The sequence below is a fragment of the Nanorana parkeri genome, unplaced genomic scaffold (genome assembly GCF_000935625.1).
Source record: "Nanorana parkeri isolate BGI_ZX_2015 unplaced genomic scaffold, ASM93562v1 scaffold1293, whole genome shotgun sequence".
Lineage (NCBI taxonomy): Eukaryota > Metazoa > Chordata > Amphibia > Anura > Dicroglossidae > Nanorana > Nanorana parkeri.
In genome coordinates this window covers 197,056-217,229 of record NW_017307561.1, presented here as the reverse complement: position 1 = coordinate 217,229, position 20,174 = coordinate 197,056, and the positions used below count along the sequence as shown (strand labels likewise).

The following is a 20,174-nucleotide window of genomic DNA, read 5'->3' as shown; positions in this document are numbered from 1 at the left end:
TGATCACGAGTCTACACGTACACTGAAATGTGGTTCTTTATAAATAAATACATTATTTTGTGAAGTTCAGGTGCTTGTTTTTTTTGTTCTACTTTTAAAATATATGTTATTTTATTAATATTTAATATGAACACATTTATTATAGTTAATTCCACTACATATTGCTGATGATCAGATTGGTGGCCTATATTTTAGACAGATAATTTTAATATAAAAGGCAGTTATTAAATTATATGTATACAACTCCCCCATTTCCCTTTACCAAGGTTAACTACTATTCATCTACCTTTAATTTAAAATATGTGCAACTTTGCCACCACTCCATCAAAAGCTTATATGACTTATTGCTTTTAAAATACTGGTGCAATCTAATCTTCGGCCTATTGAGCCATTCAATGTAATGGTTTGGAAGGCCACATTCATAGGATTTAGTGTTATTCCTTACCTGTGCTGCCATCTGACGTGCCTCCTCCAGTTGTCTCATACTTGCTTGGGCCTCTTGTTCTGCTTGCAGTCTAAGAGCAGCCATACTTTGCTCATGGCGTTGTTGTTGAGACTGTAAAAGACAAATTATATTATATATATATTTTTTTTTTTTTTAACGAGAAGTGGAAAGTTCAACCAAACCTGTGCTTTGCCTATGCTGGAAAAAACAACTGGTCCACTTTTCTGCCGCCCTACCCAACAGCACATACACTCCCCCTTCCTTCACACTCCCATATGACCCTGATTAGAAACTGGGGGGAGACAGTATACTCAGTTATTCCAGCTATGGCGGAGCATGTGGCAGCCTGGTGTTGTGTATTTTTTTCATTCAATCACCAAATAAATTCCAATCAGCATAAACACAAAAAAAGGCCAACATACAGCACAGGTTTTCCAATGCAATCTAACATTACTGTATGACAAGATATGTTACTAAATTGTCATTTTTATTTCCTGCTATGCTTAGAAGGCGACTCTTCCCCTGCCTTTATCAACATAGAAAATGTACCAACGGAGTACATACCACAACCTCTAAGTTGATAGGTGCAGTAGTGTCAGCTGACGGCCAGCCAACTCAAATGAAGTGAGGAATTGCCAGGTAAAGAACAACAATCCCTGCCAGAGAATGGCATAAAGCGAAACTTACCTTTAGGATCTGAGCCAGAGAAACAGTTTCTTGCTGTGCAAGTGAAATTCCCCGGACACGCTCCACATCACACAGCTGTCTAACCGATTCTTCCATGGCACCCAAGTAGTTTAGTTCCGCAGACATGCGGTGCTGTAAGCCGGCAGGGGAAAATCGAATAGCACCTGCAGCAGACACATTATTTAAACATAATAAGACAAATCTATAATCTAAGATACCAAGTACTAAATTAAATTGAAGAACCATAACCACATACTTTGTCCCGATACAGCCATTAAGCCTGGAGCTTGGCTTCCTGCGGCTGCAGTGACTGGATGTGCTGGTGCTGAGGGTGCTTGTCCTGCTGTATCCTTTATGCTAGAATAATGACTTTTATCATTCCTTCCTCCATCAGACATAAGGCTAACATACAAAAACAGTGCAGCTTTCATTCACAGGTTGTCTCTCACAAGACAAATGCTAAAATTAAGAAACAACGCAAGAGCTATACCTGGTAATAGATCGAGAAGAAAGATCACCCATGGTGCTGTCAGATTCAGAACCTGCAGATTGCTCTTTTCCAGACTGAGCTTGCTTGCCGACATTGCTTTTATGTTCAGAGCCGGATACGTTTTGCACAACATCCAGAGGCAACTGAGGGCTACCATTCTGCGATTCCTTTCCTATAGGGCAGAATAAGAGAAATTACTGAATATAGTTACAGTTTTTTTCAGTTTGCAGAAACATGCAAATTAAATGACGTGTGAGCAGTAAAAAGGTTATTCCCCTTTAAATATCTGTTAGCACAGGCTCACTTGTATACAAAGGCCAACATGTAAAAGATGAAGTTGTATGCTTTCCAGTGCCCAGGCTTGCGTATCACTATGAGACGTATGAGTCGACGGGTACAACCCCGCCCCCCCCCCATCTTCTAGAGCAGCAAACTGTCAAGAGTCTGAAGACACAGGCTGCCAGAAAGGTGTGTATACCTGCTTTTCTTTAACAGGGTGGCCTTTATTTTAATTAAGCCTTTAATAACAGGGTCACTTTAAAGCAGACCTAAAATCACAGTTTGCCCTTACACCTAACATGCAAAAGAAAAAATATATATACACATATACTCCTCTTAACACCCGATCCTGACTAACTTTGTCCGTGAGCTTGGCTCTTGCTTTAGTGGGGAGTCACACGAGCACCATCATCCAGGCACAACCTCTAAATTTGGATACTTAAAACAGAGCCAACCAGAAGAGGCTCTGCCTGAACACAGATTCTGGTTGACTCTCCAGCCAAGACCTGCAGCTGGACAGAGCTTTTAGGTTTAAGAAACTCTTAGGGCTCAGTCACACTAGATGCAGTGCGTTGTGATAGATGCAGCACATTGTGCCTGCGCAATGCGATCAAAATAGTGCTTGTAGCATTTTGATCGCACCACACAGGTTCTGACAATGTGCCTTGCGATCCCGTGTGGCGGATCGCATTGCATCCGGAGGGCGTGGCTATGGTGCCATTCACTTGAATGGCCCGTCACGCCCCCTCCTACCCCACTAAAAAGTGAGCCGGCCGCAATGCCAGGCAGTGCGTTCCGGTCAAAATCGGGCCGGAACGCACTGCATCTAGTGTGACTGAGCCCTTAGGGTAAGTTCACACCATATGCAGTTGTGATGCAGTCCGTTCAGTTTGACTCCTGCAGCCAAAATACATCACAATGCTTTCCTATGGGGTTTCTTGTGCTGTATTCACACCACTGCAGTCCGTTCAGATGCAGTCAGAAAAAGTACTGCTCGTCCTGTTTTAGCTGCGTCTGATCGCACCGGAATGCATCAAAACGCATGCAAGCGCACCGGAACGCATAAAAACAGGATTGTGGCCTCATCCAGGGGAAAAAACGCATTACAAATGTGTCAAAACGGATCGCAATGCAACTGCGCAGACGCACGCAGTTGTGATGCAGTTTCTGGTGTGAACTAACCCTTAGGGTTAGGGTATGTCTGATGAATTTAGATCCACTTTAAACACAAAGCATCAGAAGCTAAAGGATAGGCAAGTGAAAAATATAGTATGAAATATATCTGTTAAACATTGCACAAACACAACAAGAATATATCTCACTCTTTGAACTGCCTCTGTGAGAGGAAACTGATAAAGGAGATGAAGCAACAGAGGAAGGTGGTGAAGAGTGAGATGATGCTCCTTCACTTCTAGACTTGGCAGCTGACAGTTCCTCCTTGGCACTGGAAGCACTGCTATCCACACTATAAAAATAGAAAAAAGAAAAAGCTGTTAGGTAAAACTGTAGGAGCCGTAGTCATTGTTGTATCATTCCAAGTATGAAAGATGTATAAATAAACACATTTAAAGTTTAAAAAGATGGATGTACATAAAATGGTTGACTGGCAATACAGCTGAATAAGTTTACTGCAATAGCACAAGCTGGTTCATTTTGTTGTTTTGGCAAAAACAAATATTCAACGTTGCTCTGCACCTGGAAAATTCACCTGCAGTGAATGTCTGGTAAAGGTCACTGCTTTATAAATATGCCCCAAGGAATAAATTGTGACAACAAAAAGGCATCAAAGAAGGGAATCAGACTCATCATTATGTTATTCACAGGTGTCAAATCATCTGATTTCAATTGCAATAAGAATTCTAACCTTCGATGAGCAGACTTCTGAGAGCCTACGGTCGCTTCACTAGATTGGGATGAAACAAAATCATCTGCATAGGAGATGCTGTTCTGAGGACTAGCTGCTGAATGCACAGGCTCTGGTTTGCTCTCTTCACAATGTCCATTTAGTTCTATTTAACAAGAATAAAAAAAAAAAAATCAACACATATTTCAGGGAAAACACATGGCATACTCTTCAAAAACATGTGCTATGATCCTCACTTTTGCCATAGTACTGGTAAGATCTGGTAAAGATGTTAATGACACTGTGAGGGCTTCCTTTGGCCAACTCCTCCCAAGGGTCCGGTCTAATGCTAGATGTTGGCAAAGGTAGATATTTATCAGCCTCCCTCTGGAACTCAGAAAGCGGAGCAAAAGATTTGGTGTCCCGGATGCAGAACTCTTTACTTTTAAGAGTTTCTGCAGGATTAGGATGTGACTCGTGTTTAGGAAGACCTTCCTCTTCAGAAAAACTGGCCTCACTCAATATTGGCCCTTCACTAATAGAGCTGGTGCTGGAATTGGGAGACAGAGAGGCTTTCTTTGACATTTCAGGCCTTGCAGATGTTTCAGGTTTTTGCATGGACGATTTTTCTTCTTGTCCAACATCGTGTGTCCTTAGAGAGGTGGATGCTCGAGGCATAAGCTCCTCAGGATGTTTCCTGTAGAGATGGTTTGCCCCAGGAAGGTCATCCTGGGAGAAGCTACTGGAACATGTGCTCAGCATTTTCTGCATCCTACTGGAGAAAACATCCTCTCGACTCTCTCGTTCTGGGGGACTGTCTGGCTTCTTCCAAGCTGCTTTTATTGGCTGTCTTGGATCTGGATCAACAGACCAGGCAGATGGAAAGTTAAGTGATCCACCAGCTAACTTTTTAGCTTCATTTTCAATTCTAGAGGACAGAGATACTGCTGTTGCTTTTAAAGATTCTATGCGATCCAGATTGCTCTTGAAATCAGTGGATGGTTTTCCTTGGACATTTGACTTGTGACTGGATGGCAATACATTTGTAGAACTTTTCCAGTTACTAAACATAGATTCCAAGTCTTTAGGAAGGGCAAGGTACTGAGGAAGAATTCCGGCTCCCCCTGGTGTCTGGCTATAAGAATGAGGTAACAGGCTTTTTGAGGTCAGCCTGTCTGGTTGAGGATAGTATGTCTCTGCAAGGTCATTCCTGAAATGAATACAAAAAAAATAACAAAATCAGACAAGTTAATTAAAAGGGAACCTATGCTTTGCCCAAGCACCTTCAATAATGGCAATACCCACAGTCGGTTATAATTGTGTTCCCTTCAGTCTCCTATCTCTCTGCTCTTCCAGGGAAGTGAATTTACATACCCAGTAGTCTTGGGTATAGGAAAGCAAATAACTTTCTCCCTTCTTACGTTGTCACTTGGAGACCGGCAACAAGCATTTTCACATGCAATTGGAGAAATAGTACTCAGCTCTGCGTAAGCTTCACAACATGAAGCTTACGTTGGGCTTCTACTCCTTGCTTAGACAGGTAAATGGAGAAGCAGTGGAGGGGAGAAAAGAAGAGTATAGGCAGATGTGGGGGGCCAGCATTAAAGTGAACAGGCTGCTCTGCCCAGCAAGAGCAATGCACAGGCTGAATTTTACTGTATACTTGTCATTCCTGTAATGCTTATTAACTGGCAGCAGGCTCGGTGCATGTCCATCATAGTTGCTGGAGTTCATGGCATGCTATTATATAAATCTCAAATTCAGTGGAAATAAGAATGTCAATCTGAGGCCTACCCACATCCTACACCCGGATATTCACCACTCAGAATGATTGCCAGCCTCACTAACCAACAGTGCGTTTGCAGGAGGAGATCTGCAGAGCTCAAGTCTCCCATGGTATTTTAGAATATAAAGGGGTGTATAAAACGGTAGTTGCCTGCTTTAAAACCCTGCTGCCAGTTTATTGGTTTGTGTCCAAATCAGGATACAAATGTCCTCAGAAAAAGGAAAATGTTTTAACAAAAAACATATTTTATTTCATATACTGCCTTAGTTATAAGTTATTAGAGAAATAGAAATGACTTACCTGAGAAGGGGCTGTAGAGGCTCAGAGAGGGAGAGGTCGCTACTGGAGGAGGCACTATGAGGTCTCTCCTGGCCTTTATTCTCTTTGTCTGACTCACCGGAAGGCTGATACAAAAGTTTTGTCTTTAATAAAAAAAAAAAAAAAAAAATCATATTTCTGTTTGCACTTCGCAATCACTGCAACAATGTAAAATAGGCTTCATATAAATATTTTTGGTAAAAAAAACAAAAAAGACAGCTATATAAGCAAGCAAAATGCAACTAGTATTGGGAGTGTGAAATATATTACAGTGATAATAATCACATTTGTGCAGTTTAAAGTTTTCTAGGTAACCTTCTTGAGCAGGATTAGATGCACAGGCAACAGAGATCATTTAAATACAATGGCCACTATCTACTTGATAAAGTAATATTGCGCCGTCATGACCAAAACAATATATATAATGCAGTAACAAAAAATATAATCCAATGATCATCTGCAATACTATTTGCGCACACTTTGCACATTGCTTTTTTTATACTTGCATGTCATTAACCTGCTTCTTCGACTTCCTTCTTCTACCTCAAGAAACTGTAAACTTTTAGAAATTTCACAATAAAACCCACCTGTGTAGAGACTTCAGGCCAGGCTTGTCCTAGCAGCAGTTTGGTGTAAGTATCATGTGGTCGCTGTAAATTTGGTTCCGGAGACTTGCTTGACGTCGTCTCCTGAACTTCCTTCTCTCGCTGTCCCAAGGACACACTTTTAGCTTTGCTAAAAGTCTCCTTTTGTTTTTGATACAGTTCTTGTAGTCGCTTGTTCTTTTGTTCCTCAGCTTGCCGCTGGGCCTCCCTCTGCTTCTGCTGACTCTTTTTCCTCTCTTCCTGTTGGCGCATAATATATAACCGTACCTGCTCAGTGTCATAATGCCTCCTTTTTGAGGAGATGTGTGGCTCTTCAGAAACTTGTCCCTTTTCAGGTTTCCTTTTGGTGGGGCTTTGGCTTCTGTTACGGACCTGTTTAGTACCATCAACGGCACCGTCCAACTGCAGATCTTCCAAGATTCCCCTGATTTCCAGAGGAAGAAAATCTTTTTTCACTTCTGTCGATTCAGCTTTGACTTTCTGCATCTCTGTACCGTTTACTTCATTTGTTTTCTTAGCTTGACCCCTAGTAGAATTCTCAGGATGATGAGACTCCAAACGGCTTGAAGAGTGTGCTATAAATGTGAAAACATTAAAGTATTAAAAGGGTGGTCCACTGAAAACAGAAACTTCAGTCTGAGGTAGACAGAGCCAGGTTGCATCACCCACAAACTTTTTTTTATATCAAAACTGACACCAGGAGCTAGGTCTCTGCACCCAAATTTCCAGCAATCTCCTCTGCTACGTACATTAGAAGACAAGTGTCATTCTAACTGATCTTAATTAGGGTAGATTGCCTGAAAGAGAATTGATTAAGGTAGAAAAAGATTATGTAGCTGTTCAAATCAAAGCTCCTACCAAATGTAACATTGAAGGCCTAATATTGCTGCTGATTGCTGAAAACATGAGTTGATTACCTGATAACTCTGTTTCCAGGAATCTTCCAGGACAGCCATCGAGATATAGGCTCCGCCTGCCTGCAACAGGAAACACATCAACCACATTAAATAAATAGACTCCTCCTTCCATCCCAAGTCAGTAACCTCTAGGACCGAAGGCTACCCCATGTACTAAAGTATCTCCTCCTTCATCCAACCACGGATGCCACCTGGATACTTACCAAGGGTGGGAATATGCTGTCCTGGAAGATTCCTGGAAACAGAGTTATCAGGTAATCAACTCATGTTTTCCCCAGTCATCTTCCAGGACAGCCATCGAGAGGATCAGTGAGGACTAATCTTACCTCTTAGGGTGAGACCACAGCTTGCAGGACTTTCCTGCCAAATGCCTGGTCTTGTTGAGTCACAAGGTCCAGCCTGTAGTGCCTGACGGAGTTCTGGAAGCTGGACCACGTGGCTGCTCTGCAGATCTGTTCTGGAGTAGCCCCTGCTCGCACTACCCAGGACGTAGCCCATGCTGGAGTCGAGTGTGTCGTGAGCGAACCTGGCAGCACCAAGCCCTGTGCTTTGTAGGTGTCAGTTATGGCCATCTTAATCCACCTTGCTATCGTGCTTTTAGTGGCCCTGCTCCCCCTATTGGGTCCCCCAAAAACAACAAAGAGGCGGGACGACTGCCGCCAAGGTTTTGTGACTTGGAGGTACTCCAAAACGCACCTACGAACATCAATACCCTGCCATTCCCGTTCTCTTGCAGAGGCCGGGTTGGTGGCAAACGAAGGAATGACCACCTCCTGAGTCCTGTGGAAGGTGGAAACCACCTTTGGCAGGAATGCCGGGTCTGGTCGCAAAATAATCCGATCTACCAGGTTGGTGCAGTACGGGTCTGTAATGGAAAATGCCTGAATCTCGCTAATTCTCCGTGCGGAAACCAACGCTACCAAGAGAGCTGTCTTTATCGTCAGCTGTTGAATGGAACACCCCCCCAGGGGCCCGAAAGGCTGCTTGAGAAACCCTTGTAGCACCACCGAGAGGTCCCAGTTTGGCACCACCTTACGCTTCGGGGGTTTCATTCTGCCTACCGCTCGCATGAACCTTTTGGTGAGAGGCTCCTCCGCCAGTCTAATGTCCACGAAATTAGACAGCACAGAAACCTGCACCTTTCAGAGTACTACAGGAAAGCCCTTTTTCCCAGACCGCCCTGCCGGAAATCCAACACCAATGGTACGATGGCCACCGCAGGCCTACCCTGACTGCTGTACCAGCCGGAAAACACTTTCCACACCTTCAGGTTGATCGCAGATGTTATCGGCTTTCTACTGTGCAGCAGTGTAGCCACCACCCGTGCTGATAACCCTTTGTTCGTTAACACCTCCCTCTCAGTAGCCATGCAGCTAAATTTAAAGCTTGCACCTGCGGGTGTCTCACCGTGCCCTTCATCAATAAATCCGCCGCTGGCGGAAAAAGCAGAGGCCCCGCCACACACAGCTCCAGGAGGGTCGTGAACCACGGCCGCTTCTGCCAACATGGCGCTATGAGAATTAACGTCATCCGTTCGCCCCTGAGCTTTCGAAGCACATTCGGGATTAACTGCAGTGGAGGAAATGCGTAACCTAGACTGAACCTCCAGGGGTGCACCAAAGCGTCCACCCCTAGGGCTCCGTCGTTCCTGGAGAGGGAAAAAAAAAAATGGTTCCACCTTTCTGTTGTCGGCCGCTGCGAAGAGGTCCACCTCGGGACAGCCCCACAAGCTGGTGATCCATGCAAACGTTCCTGCGTTCAGAGTCCACTCTGACCTGTGCAGCTCCGTCCTGCTGAGTGAATCGGCCAACTCGTTCAGGCTGCCCTTGATATGCCTCGCCGTCAGGGAGAGGAGGTTGTGCTCTGCCCAAGTTAGAATATTCGTTGCCAACTGCATGAGGCCGTGCGAACGCGTGCCCCCCTGCCTGTTTATATAGGCCACTGCCACATGGTGACCGGCTAACATCTCCCGGAACTGGCAGAGAGCTAGCTCTATCGCCTTCAGCTCTCTCCAGTTTGACGATTTGAGGCGGCCCGCCTGCTCCCAGGCAGCCTGCCAAATGTGCTCCTGGCAGTGAGCACTCCAACCCCAGGCACTGGCATCTGTCGTGACCACCAGCGGTGTAGGCTGACACCAAAGTCTGCCGACTGAGAGGTTCCGACAATCCATCCACCACAGCAGTAAATGCTTGATTTCCTCTGTGATCTGGACCCCTTTGTCTAAGTCCTCTAGTCGACTTCCCCACACCCTCAACAGCCAATTCTGCAATGGCCTTGAGTGGAACTGTGCCCAGGTAACAGCTGGGATCGTAGACGTCATGAGACCGACCATTCTCATCACCGACTGGACTGGGGCTGTGTTCTGTAACTTCTGTCTCAGCGACTCCTCTATCAATAGAGACACCTTGTCTCCTGGTAATGCAATGGTCATGTCCTCGGTATTGATCCAATAACCCAGAAACTTCACTCTCTGCGCGGGGACCAGTTGTGACTCCTCCCTGTTCACCAAACCAACCCAGACTCTCCAAGTGCAGTATAGCCAGCTCCAGTTTTTGTTGGAGCACCAGCTCTGACGGGGCAAAGAACAAAAGGTCGTCCAAATATGGAATAACCCCTACGCTCCGTAATCTTAGCGGCGCCAGAGCCTCTGCCAGCACTTGGGTGCTTCCACTCCTCTTGGATAATGTCCGAGAGTGATTTGTGGACCGGGAAGGTGCGTCCTTTCTTAGTCTGAAGCCCTTTGTACAGTTTGTCTTGCACCGAAAGCTCAGTGGACTCCTCTTTAATACCCAGAGTATCCCCTATGGCTTTCAACAGCTCACCCGTCTCAAATGAAGGAAAAAGGAATTTTGTAGCTGAACTGCTACGCAACTCCCCCTTCTGACTCCTCCTGATCCGTACCGGGCAAACTAGCATCCACTAGTGTACTCACCGGGGTCTGGAGCGCCGACCTGAAAGACTGAAATGTAGTAACCATTTCATCTCTCATTGAGTCCAAAAGCCCCTTAAACATTCCGGCCGAATCTTTTGCAACTATTTCCTCTAAACAATCCTTGCACAAGGGTTTGGACCATGAAGCTGACATTTTTGCAAAGCAAGAGGTACACTTCTTCCCTTTTGGGCGAGAGCCACCAGCTTCAGCGAGGGCTACACAAAAAACTGACTTGGGATGGAAGGAGGAGTCTATTTATTTAATGTGGTTGATGTGTTTCCTGTTGCAGGCAGGCGGAGCCTATATCTCGATGGCTGTCCTGGAAGATGACTGGGGAAAATCTTTTTAAGATCCTACAAGAACAAATATTTTTTAAAAAGGAAGATTGGTAGAACCCACTAACCTGATTTACTGGTTGTGTCCTGGCTTTCTTTCGGTGGATCTTTGGAAGAGGATCTTTTGCCAGTATGTCGATCACTTGACTTTGAACGACCCTTCCCCTGCTGATCATCAGATACCATCCTTCTCTCTGTGCTCCTTTCTTTGGATGCCGACCTTTTATCCATTGCTCTGCTTGTGGATGAAGCCTGTTTGTTTGTCTGAAGATCATCAGAATGAGACTTTGCTTCCTTTTCAACCTTACGTGCAGGACCCAAGATTTGTTTTACCAGCTTTTGACCATCTCTCCATGAAGATGTACTAATTATGTGTCCTAAATCACAAAAAATAAATAAATAATAAGGGGAAAAAATGCAATGACTCAATACAGTTACACACTAACCAAACCTAGGTTATGCGAAACTCACCCATTTTGCCATCAGGACTTGCAGAGCCTCCATCTACTCCCAACCTCTGCACCTTCCTCACTGGTCTAGATGTTCTCCTCTCTTTCGTCTTTTCACTTGAAGGTGCAATTTCTAGGCAAACAGGAGACTCCATTTACTTTTGCACTGTCAATCTCACTTTTGTATTAGCTGATTTCACATTACCAACATCTCATTTCCTAAGTCATTAATAAAATAACTGCACACACACAATTTTGGACAGAACAAATACCTATGCTTTGTCCTTTCTACCAGCTGTAGTGCAAACATTAACACACTCATTTGCAGCACATGACAGAGGTGTTGGCTGTATACTGGTTTCTGCAGGTCATAGCAGTTTTTACCAGGTACATGAACCTTTGATTCTGTTAGTCAACGATTGCGAGTTATCCCATCAGTAACTTTACAGATGCATTTGTAACTAAACATATCCCCACCAATATCATTGCACAAATTATAACGTGGCTTTGTATGAAATATGCACTTGAGTAAAGTAGAACTAAAGCATCTTTTTTTCCAAGTGCAAACACTCTGAAACTGCAAGTTAACAACACTGCTGCATGCACACTTGCAAATATTTGTTGCCTTTTATTTATCCATATGCCAAAGCCTGTTCCATTTCATCTCCTTGAATGCCCCTGCCATGAATGATTGGACTGGGAGGGGGTGTCTCATAGTTTTGCCCAGGCATTGGCAAACTCAGGAGAACTGGGTTTGCCCCAAGTCCCTGCTCATCACTACCAAACCTTGACGGTGCACAGATCAAGATGAACTAAACCCAATACTCTGCGTGCAGTCACTAAAGCAAAGGATTCTACCAACCTATTAACAGCTCTTCCCGTTTTGCTTAGTAAAATAAAGCTTTGTCTTGAAGCACAGACCGAATTTCAATAATTTATTTGATGGCACAATCCGTCTTCTTTTGCTGAAGACTAGTGAGACACACCACACGTCAATGTTACTATACAGGGTAAGTACTTTTTCTAACGATGATTTAACCCTTTATCAAAAGTTAGGAGGCGGCTGTCATTTGTAAGGAGCACGCGGAGCTCCTGGGACTTGTACATCTCTGTTATAATGTATGATTTTGTTTTTATATAATATAAATAAAGGGATGCACAGATACCAGTTTTGCGAGTACGAGTACTGGTACTTTGCCGAGTACTTACAAGTACGAGTACTGATACATTTTTGTTTATTGTCATGTGACAGTTTTTCTAAAACAATACAGACTAATTATTTCAGCACAGTGGTGGAGCGCCGGGGCCCAGTCCCAGCTGCAACCCCGGGAGTTCTCATGAAAATGCCAAGTATCTGCACTGGTACTTGAAAAGTATCTGTGCATCCCTACTTTATACAAAACCTAAAACTTATTTAACTTTAGTGAAATTTGCCTTTCATTCAGCAGTCCATCCCTGGACTTCCACATTACCTTTCTCCTAATTGATGGCACAGAGATATAATCAAATGATTAAACCCCAGATTTCCCATCATATACTAAGCACTCACCTTGGAATGAGGGTGTCAATGTACTATGGAGCTGTGCACTGAGGTTCTGAAATTCAGCCTCCTGCCAGACTTTTCCATCTGGAGTACGAATTTTTGTTTCTGGGGGGTTAAAACCTGGAGGGAAAAAGCAAGATCAATGTGTTGCGCATGAAAAGTATAAAAAGTCTGCAAGTGTAACTTCAATGGCCAGATATGTGGCTGCTAGACACTGGACTCACATCAAGTTATCCTAGTCACCAGCAACGACTCAAAGGACCAATACTGAGCAAGAAAAAGGGAAGCTTCCAGTCCAAAATAAAGTGCATCACACAGAGGACAGCCAATAGTGTGTGAGCTTGAAGGAACTGGTGTAGTTTTAGATTACAAGCAGTAATTCATCCAAACTGTCTGTCACTTTGGCCAAATGAAGTATAATGCTGTGCACCAAAGTAAGTTAAAAGACAATTTTTTTTCTGGCAGAGATCCTTCATACTACCTAGCTATAACTGGAATTGTACTGAACATATCAGATAAACTTCTAACACAGCCTCTTTAAACTCATAATTACCAAAGGAAAAAAGGAATAGGCTTCTAAAAAGCATATATTGCAAATGCTTACTGAAAACAAAACAGAATGAAGTTTGAAATCGTGATACAAATGTGCCCAAAAAGCACCGCAAAAGGCAGTACAATGTCTTTAAAGTGGAAGTCAAAGCAAATTAAATAAAAAAGATCATTGTTTTACACCCCCTTTACTGCTGTCAATCTAATATGTTGACTATGCAGTTGGGGGAGAGCAGAGGGATCAGTGTGCTATAGCTACTTCATTGTCTAATCAGTCTGGGGAGGAGGGAAGAACAGCAAAAGAAGTCACGATTCCCCTATAGTCACCCACTAAAGTCAAAAGGGATTTTAAGCTATTTCCAATGCTGATGAAATCACTTACAATGGATGCTGCTACTTATGTTTAAAAGTTTTAGTTTCCTTCAGAATAAGCTGACCCCTGAGCACTGGCCCTGACTTCCTATTGTAGAGTGACTCCTTTCTCAAGCAGAGTGCTATGCAGTCACCCTTGTGTGTGTGTGTAGTGGTGTGTGTCTCCACAAACACAGCAAATCAAGCTTCTCCCCCCTGGCCCCCTCTTCCCTTCCCCAAGCTAGAAGATGAACAGTTGCTGGAGTCTGCACTGTCATTTGTGATCTTGTACTGGACAGGAAGTTCAGGGAAGCTGAGCCAAGAGACTTGGAAGCAGCTGTTCAGAAACACGATGATTGTAAATGTTTGGGCAAAAATGTAAAGCAATGCTTTGCTGAGCAATGTATATTTGATATAGATTCATTATTGCAAAAGTTTGAGTGTTTGATACTATTTTAATTGGGCATGTCTATTATGATTTCAGAGGGTTGTTTAACTGTGCACAAGAAGGTTGCACCTATAAAAACAAGTTAATTTATATTGCAGATCTTCCGATAATGATTTGTGCCTGAAGTTCTGCTTTAATTGGACTTTCAAAGAACTCAGGAGTGGAAGACTATAATACATTAGTATAAGATCACAGAATCAAAACAGATTAACTCCTTGCAGTCATACCACGGTAAGACGGAGGTGGAGGGGCAGCTGCCACTTTCCGCGTCTTTGTGCCTGTTGCAACATCTGTATAATTTGTAGTGTTTGGGAGACGTTCTCTGTTGTCCTTCTCCACTGACATCTCCCACTGCTGGCGAATTCTTTCTTTCAGTTTCTCCAGTTTGGTGTCAGGTTGCCGCCTTTTCAGAGTCTCTAGCTTATTACTTGAAGGACTGAACGACACATGTTGCTGGGAAATTTCTGATGCTTTCATTTCTCTAAAACCAGTTTGTATGTCACTGCGAGACTGCTGTGATCTCCACTCAAGAGCATCAATGGCCAGTCGGTCATTCAGGTAGCGCACAGAGGTCTCATCCAAAGCTGAAGTACGAGTGCTGTCAAAGTCCTTTTCGTCCTGGCCGCCATTATTTAGACCAGATACAGGGTGCACGGAGCTTTTCTCATTTGAAGATGAAAGCACACTTGCAGCATCCCTAAAAAGGACAGCATGCATTTAAGAATTAGTCTTGAAAACAGAATTCCAGCTACTTACTAGAGACCAAAAAATAAATTAAAAATTAAAAAATTTAAAGCAGAGGTAGACAAATTATTACAGAATTCCAAAGTAAGTCCATCCAGTCTTAAAACATACATTCTGTATGAATAGTCCAGCAAGAAATGGGCGACTTTTTTTTTTTTTAAGAGAACTATGGAGTAACCTTTTTATCGCATAGTTCTCTTAAGGGTCACGGGAGGACATATTCTAATGTCCTCCCATGACCCAAAGTTCAGTATATCACGGGCTATTGCTCACAATATACCGAGATCACCACAGCCGGGACAGATCACGACAATGTTGTCGTGATCCAACCAGCTGCGTGAGTGATAGCTGACTCGGCCCATCTAGAGGCAGAGCCAGCTGCACCCGCCTCGTCCCCCGTCCGTTTCTCCAGTCAGCGCTGGAGGATCGGAGAGGGGGGGAATCCCTGTGGGAGCCGTGACTGATAGTCACCGCTCTCTGCAGGGAGATGATTGGCAAGTGAGCAATCTAAAGAGCCTTCCCGATCTATAGAGCCGACCTGTGACAGTTTCATTGTCACAGATCAGCTCGAAATAGGAGGTTGAGTGAAAATCACTCACCTCACAGTTTTCCTTTAAGTATTCTGTAATATGGCGACCACATCTTATTACACCTACCGATATGAGGCCAAAGGTTCCCGGAACCCAACATGGCAAGAAGTTTTCACATTGCTCTCCAGAGTAGTGACACGCAGTGGACTGCGAGAAGTCTTTTCTTTGATGGATTTTCTAGGACGGGAAGACTTGCTTGGGTGACTATTCGTATCCTCAAGGTATCGTCCATCTACAGTCATAATAAAAAGAAAATTATGGGGGGGAAAAATAAATAAATACCTAAACAGCTAACAGCCTAGGATATACCTAGTGCATCCTAGAGTCCTTCACTGTCTATCACTTGTATAATGGACCAGAGGTTTTTGTCACTTTGACAGATGAGGTCCTGTTCGGTGTATCTGCAGTTTTTTCACTGCTGCAGAATCAAGTGTATCTAGTCATTGTTTGTTAAAATGTAAACCAGCACAGATACACTGTAGCGGATCAACTGCCCAGAATGACACAAATACAACAAATTGTGTTAGAAGAAGAGTATATGTTCTTTTAGGACACAGAAATTGCTAAGGAAATCCTGATTTATTTATTTTTTATGTAAAACTCTTTTCCTATATAAAAGTAGACTGAAAATTAAAAAGTGAAGATCCACTAAGTAATACGGAACATAGAGAAATGCTTTTCTGTGCCTTTGTTGTACCCTGAAAGATCTACCTTTTGTCTTCAGTTCCATCTCCAGTGCCTTAGGGTTAGTTCACACCAGATGCAGTTGTGATGCAGTCGGTTCAGTTTGGCAGCTGCATCAAAATTGCATCACAATGCTTTCCAAGGGCATTCCTCATGCTCTTTTCACACCAGTGCAGTCAGTCCCGATGCAGTCAGAAAAAAATGCTGCTCGTCTCATTTTAGCAGCACCTGATCGTAACAAAACACATCACATGCAACTGCTCTGGACTCCAACTGAAAGCTAATGTTAAGTTTAAACCCCCCCCCCCAAAAAAAGCATCAAAATTGCGGTAAAAACGCAGCAATTATTGTGTGAACTCACCCTTAAGCCTTAGAGCTGCACATCTACAGTAAGTTCATCTAAGCAGTGTGCCCCTGGATGCTAGTCCCATGAGATTTGGTGACATCCCCACTGTACTGCTTAATGTTCTGTGTCGGAGGGAAAACTGTACCTGCAGGGCAGTTTTTTTTTATTCATCCACATCAAGCAAAAGGTACTTTCTTATTAAAAATAATAATGTGATCTGGGGCAATGCTGATACGAGTCCAACTGATTCACACGAAGAGCGCATTTTCAGGATAGGTAAATTCAGAAGTACAAGACATCTCCCCAGAACCTTTTACAATAAACCCGTGTGAAAACAAACAAGCCTGTGTGGCTTCTACATCCGAATACATTTCCCACTGGGAGAAATAGCCCACGAGGTGTCACAATGAGTCTTTGTAAATGTGCAGAAGTTCAGCAGATTTCCTGTTTGGCAAATTAAGCCACTTTGACATAGCCAAATGATTGTGGATGCATGCCAATATCCATGGGAAGTGCCAGCACTTAAAGTGGCAAGACTTTGTTCTACAAAACAATTACTGCATGCCCTACCAGCGGCACTACATTTTAATAAGAAGACAGCGTAAAAACACAGGAGGAAGTTTAAAAACAAAGTCCATTGATAAATGGTGGAAAAACATACCCTTCCTACTTATTTTCCGAGTAGCACCAACTGGCTTCCTGGCATCCATGATGGGATCAAAAATGACGCTGCTTGTGGGGGCCACATCCAGCTTGTTTTCAATGTGCCTTAGCTAACTCGATGTCCCTGTGTAGCCGGCGGAAACACAAAAAAACTGACTTGGGATGGAAGGAGGAGTCTATTTATTTAATGTGGTTGATGTGTTTCCTGTTGCAGGCAGGCGGAGCCTATATCTCGATGGCTGTCCTGGAAGATGACTGGGGAAAACACATTTTGCAGAGTGGAATCATTTACTGCAATGTGAATAGATTATTGTAAAAGTCAATACTTTTTACTCATCCTATCCTTCATGTGCAGCTGCACAACCTTCTATAGTTAATTTAATATATATTTATTGAGTTTCAAATATCAATTGAACACTTAAAACAGTATCAATCACACATAAGGTAAAATCACAAAACAAGGTCAACAAAATCTGGAACCATCATACTAGTAAGACCTTCTATATGCATTTAATCATACAGCACAATTACATGCCTACATATTGTACTTATTGATTTACCAATCATCTATTTCCCCCTATATCTATTTTGCTAACTTGGCACTCATTTGACGACAGACCCTGCTACACCTATCTTACATGGGGGAAAAAAAAATTTAAAAATAATAAAAAACTACTAGTGAACTAGGAAGGGGGTTAATCAGATTTATAAAATGTCCCCAATGTCTATGTTAAAAGATAGTGTAATCCTTGTGAACGAATACATAAACCTTGCTTTCAGGGTGAAATCTGTTGGTGAGCAACAACCTTCTATAGTAAATGGAATCCTCATCTTCTAAAACGGCAATGAATAGCATCTCTGGTGCAGTTAGATTAATATCTGAGCACCCCTCTCTGTCACTCATTTGTCCCTGATCCAGCTAGATATGTTTGACTTAAGCACTGATCCAAAATGTTATTGGCCAGGCCCACACATGCACTCTGCAATCACATTTATTTCTCATACTCGGAAGTCCATAAGGATAAAAAAAAGATTGCAGAGGACTGTATAGGCCTTTTTGACAAGCAGCCAGGCAATCAAGTTACCAATATCATGACAGATGAAGGAACAGTGTGGATTAGAAGTATAAATTGCACTTTGAAGAGTAAAACCAAAAAACACAAAGACTCATGGGAAAATATTTTTTTTTTCACTGCAGACATCTATGTGGGACCTTGGTCAGAGAAAACTTTATGTACCTACAGACAAAACTATTATCTGTGATTGTCTATATTTTAATAAACTTTCATACTGTTATCTTTGTATGTTTTATATAGTTAAAAGAAGCAGGCGCTCTCTTACGGATTGCTCAGGCAATACTCACAGCAGCTTTGGCGTTAGAGATCACCTTCCATGCTTTGCTGATCTCTGCAAAATGAGAAGTAATATTACTCCAACACCCCCTCTTAATACGGCATTCCACATACATGCAGCCACTTAAAAATGAGTTGTGCTAGCCTTCTGCAGCTGTAAATGAATTAACAGGAGTCCGCGGGATAGCTACATGATGTACTACAGAAGAGAGCTTGGTCTGATACCAGGTTTATACAACTGTTCTCTGGAATATGGTCTTTTTGCTGCTCACGAGTATAATTTACAACAATCCCAAACTATCAATATCCAATGCAATACCATTTGCTAGCAAAAACTGCAATGCAAGCTTAGAGAGTCCACTTTTACTTTTATTGGCTGAGAGATTTGGATGGTGTCCTGCACACCTATAAGTAGAAACTCTAAAACCGCATAGTCAGAGACAAATCCAGGCAGTAACAGGTGTTAACAGTACCTTGTATAGTCTCCTGAGGCTGCAGAAGTGTTGGTTCTTTGCAAAAATGTCCCGTCCTCCATAAACTCTTCTCAGCCATTCATCTATAATTAACAGAACAAAGAGTGCAGGGATGTGACCAAACTTCACAGAAAGTGAGAGTGTTCAGCTTCGCACCAAGCTCCCCCTTCCCCCCCCCCCCTCCTTCAAATGCTCAGCGCAGGCCAAGCTGTCATAAGATCTACAGAGCTGGAGGCTTTCTCCAACAGCTGACAGGGACAGGGATCAAATGAAGGGTCCTGGATACTAGATTTAATGAGGAACAGTGCCCAGCAATGTGTAACATGAAGGTCTGTGGGCAGACTTTATGCCAACATTTAAAACTCTAAACCTAAAAAATTAAAACATCTGCCAAGTTATCATCCGCAGGTAGCTTTAATTCCAAGAGTTTTCAATTAGATATTTTATAGTGCATCAAGCTCTTAGTTTTATTTATCTCTAGATTGAAATATGTCAACCTAAAGTCAAATTCTGGTCAAACCTTTTTCTTCTAGTTTGCAGTAGAATAGGAAGGGTTAAAACTGCCCGGTTGTATTGCAATATCGGTCCGTATTGGAAATAATTTCCCTCACTTCCTGACCTGGAAACATGACAGCAGGTAGTGAGATGAAATACCACCCCTCATAGCCTGGAAAGGAGGGAAAAATACCATCTTACAGTAGTCAAAGGAACAGGTGTCTCCATTGGAAGGTTTCCTATGCAAATCATTCCTGGTGTGATATTCCCAAAAATAAAACAGGCCGGAGCTTTTACTGGCCACTCAGCAGCCACCTTTTCCTAACAAATCAAGTGAAGGTCTCACATCCATCAGGTATTCACTAGAGGTGCACCGAAATGAAAGTTTTAAAACCAAAATTTTTAAAAAATATGTCGGGCCAAAACCGAAAAAGTTTTTTTTCAAAACTTTTTCAAATTATTTTATTGTTATTTTTTTATAAACGTTCAATTTTTTTAGATTTTATTTTTATTAAATATTTTTTATTCTACTTTACTTTTAGGGGCTTCGGGGAGATATTAGGGGTCCAAACCTGATATTTCCCTTTTAAAATAGAAAAAGAGATTGAGGACACAGGAGTCCTCAATCTCTTATTCTGCATCTCCAGTTATAAATTAACAGGAATCCTCTATACTGAGTGTTCCTGTTCATTCATAACATGAGGACAGAGTGTGTTTACTATAACCAAAATCATGAATGAACAGGAAGTGATGTAAAGTACTCCCATTCATTCATAATTGGGGACACAGTAAACATATTCTGTCCTCAATTATTTACAAACAGCGATCACCGATTACTGACTGCTTGTAA

General features: G+C 42.7%; 1 protein-coding gene across 1 annotated transcript in view; it reads right to left on the bottom strand.

Annotated features, from left to right (window-relative positions):
* The window catches only part of CEP350 (centrosomal protein 350), a 41,080-nt gene extending 22,702 nt beyond the window's left edge, over positions 1–18,378 (bottom strand). Inside the window, exons 1-21 of the mRNA XM_018569154.1 lie at positions 18,368–18,378; positions 17,003–17,114; positions 15,378–15,543; positions 14,205–14,674; positions 12,636–12,749; positions 11,109–11,219; positions 10,706–11,014; positions 10,303–10,448; positions 8,635–9,939; positions 8,067–8,503; positions 7,574–7,605; positions 6,436–7,028; positions 6,379–6,387; positions 5,831–5,952; positions 4,002–4,954; positions 3,766–3,910; positions 3,224–3,366; positions 1,623–1,794; positions 1,389–1,534; positions 1,133–1,296; positions 446–556 (exon numbers count right to left, since the gene is read on the bottom strand). Coding sequence (XP_018424656.1) covers positions 446–556; positions 1,133–1,296; positions 1,389–1,534; positions 1,623–1,794; positions 3,224–3,366; positions 3,766–3,910; positions 4,002–4,954; positions 5,831–5,952; positions 6,379–6,387; positions 6,436–7,028; positions 7,574–7,605; positions 8,067–8,503; positions 8,635–9,939; positions 10,303–10,448; positions 10,706–11,014; positions 11,109–11,219; positions 12,636–12,749; positions 14,205–14,674; positions 15,378–15,543; positions 17,003–17,051 — 5,697 coding nt within the window. The 5' untranslated portion in view covers positions 17,052–17,114; positions 18,368–18,378. The remainder of the gene's footprint in view (positions 1–445; positions 557–1,132; positions 1,297–1,388; positions 1,535–1,622; positions 1,795–3,223; positions 3,367–3,765; positions 3,911–4,001; positions 4,955–5,830; positions 5,953–6,378; positions 6,388–6,435; positions 7,029–7,573; positions 7,606–8,066; positions 8,504–8,634; positions 9,940–10,302; positions 10,449–10,705; positions 11,015–11,108; positions 11,220–12,635; positions 12,750–14,204; positions 14,675–15,377; positions 15,544–17,002; positions 17,115–18,367) is intronic.
* Positions 18,379–20,174: the final 1,796 nt, after the last annotated feature.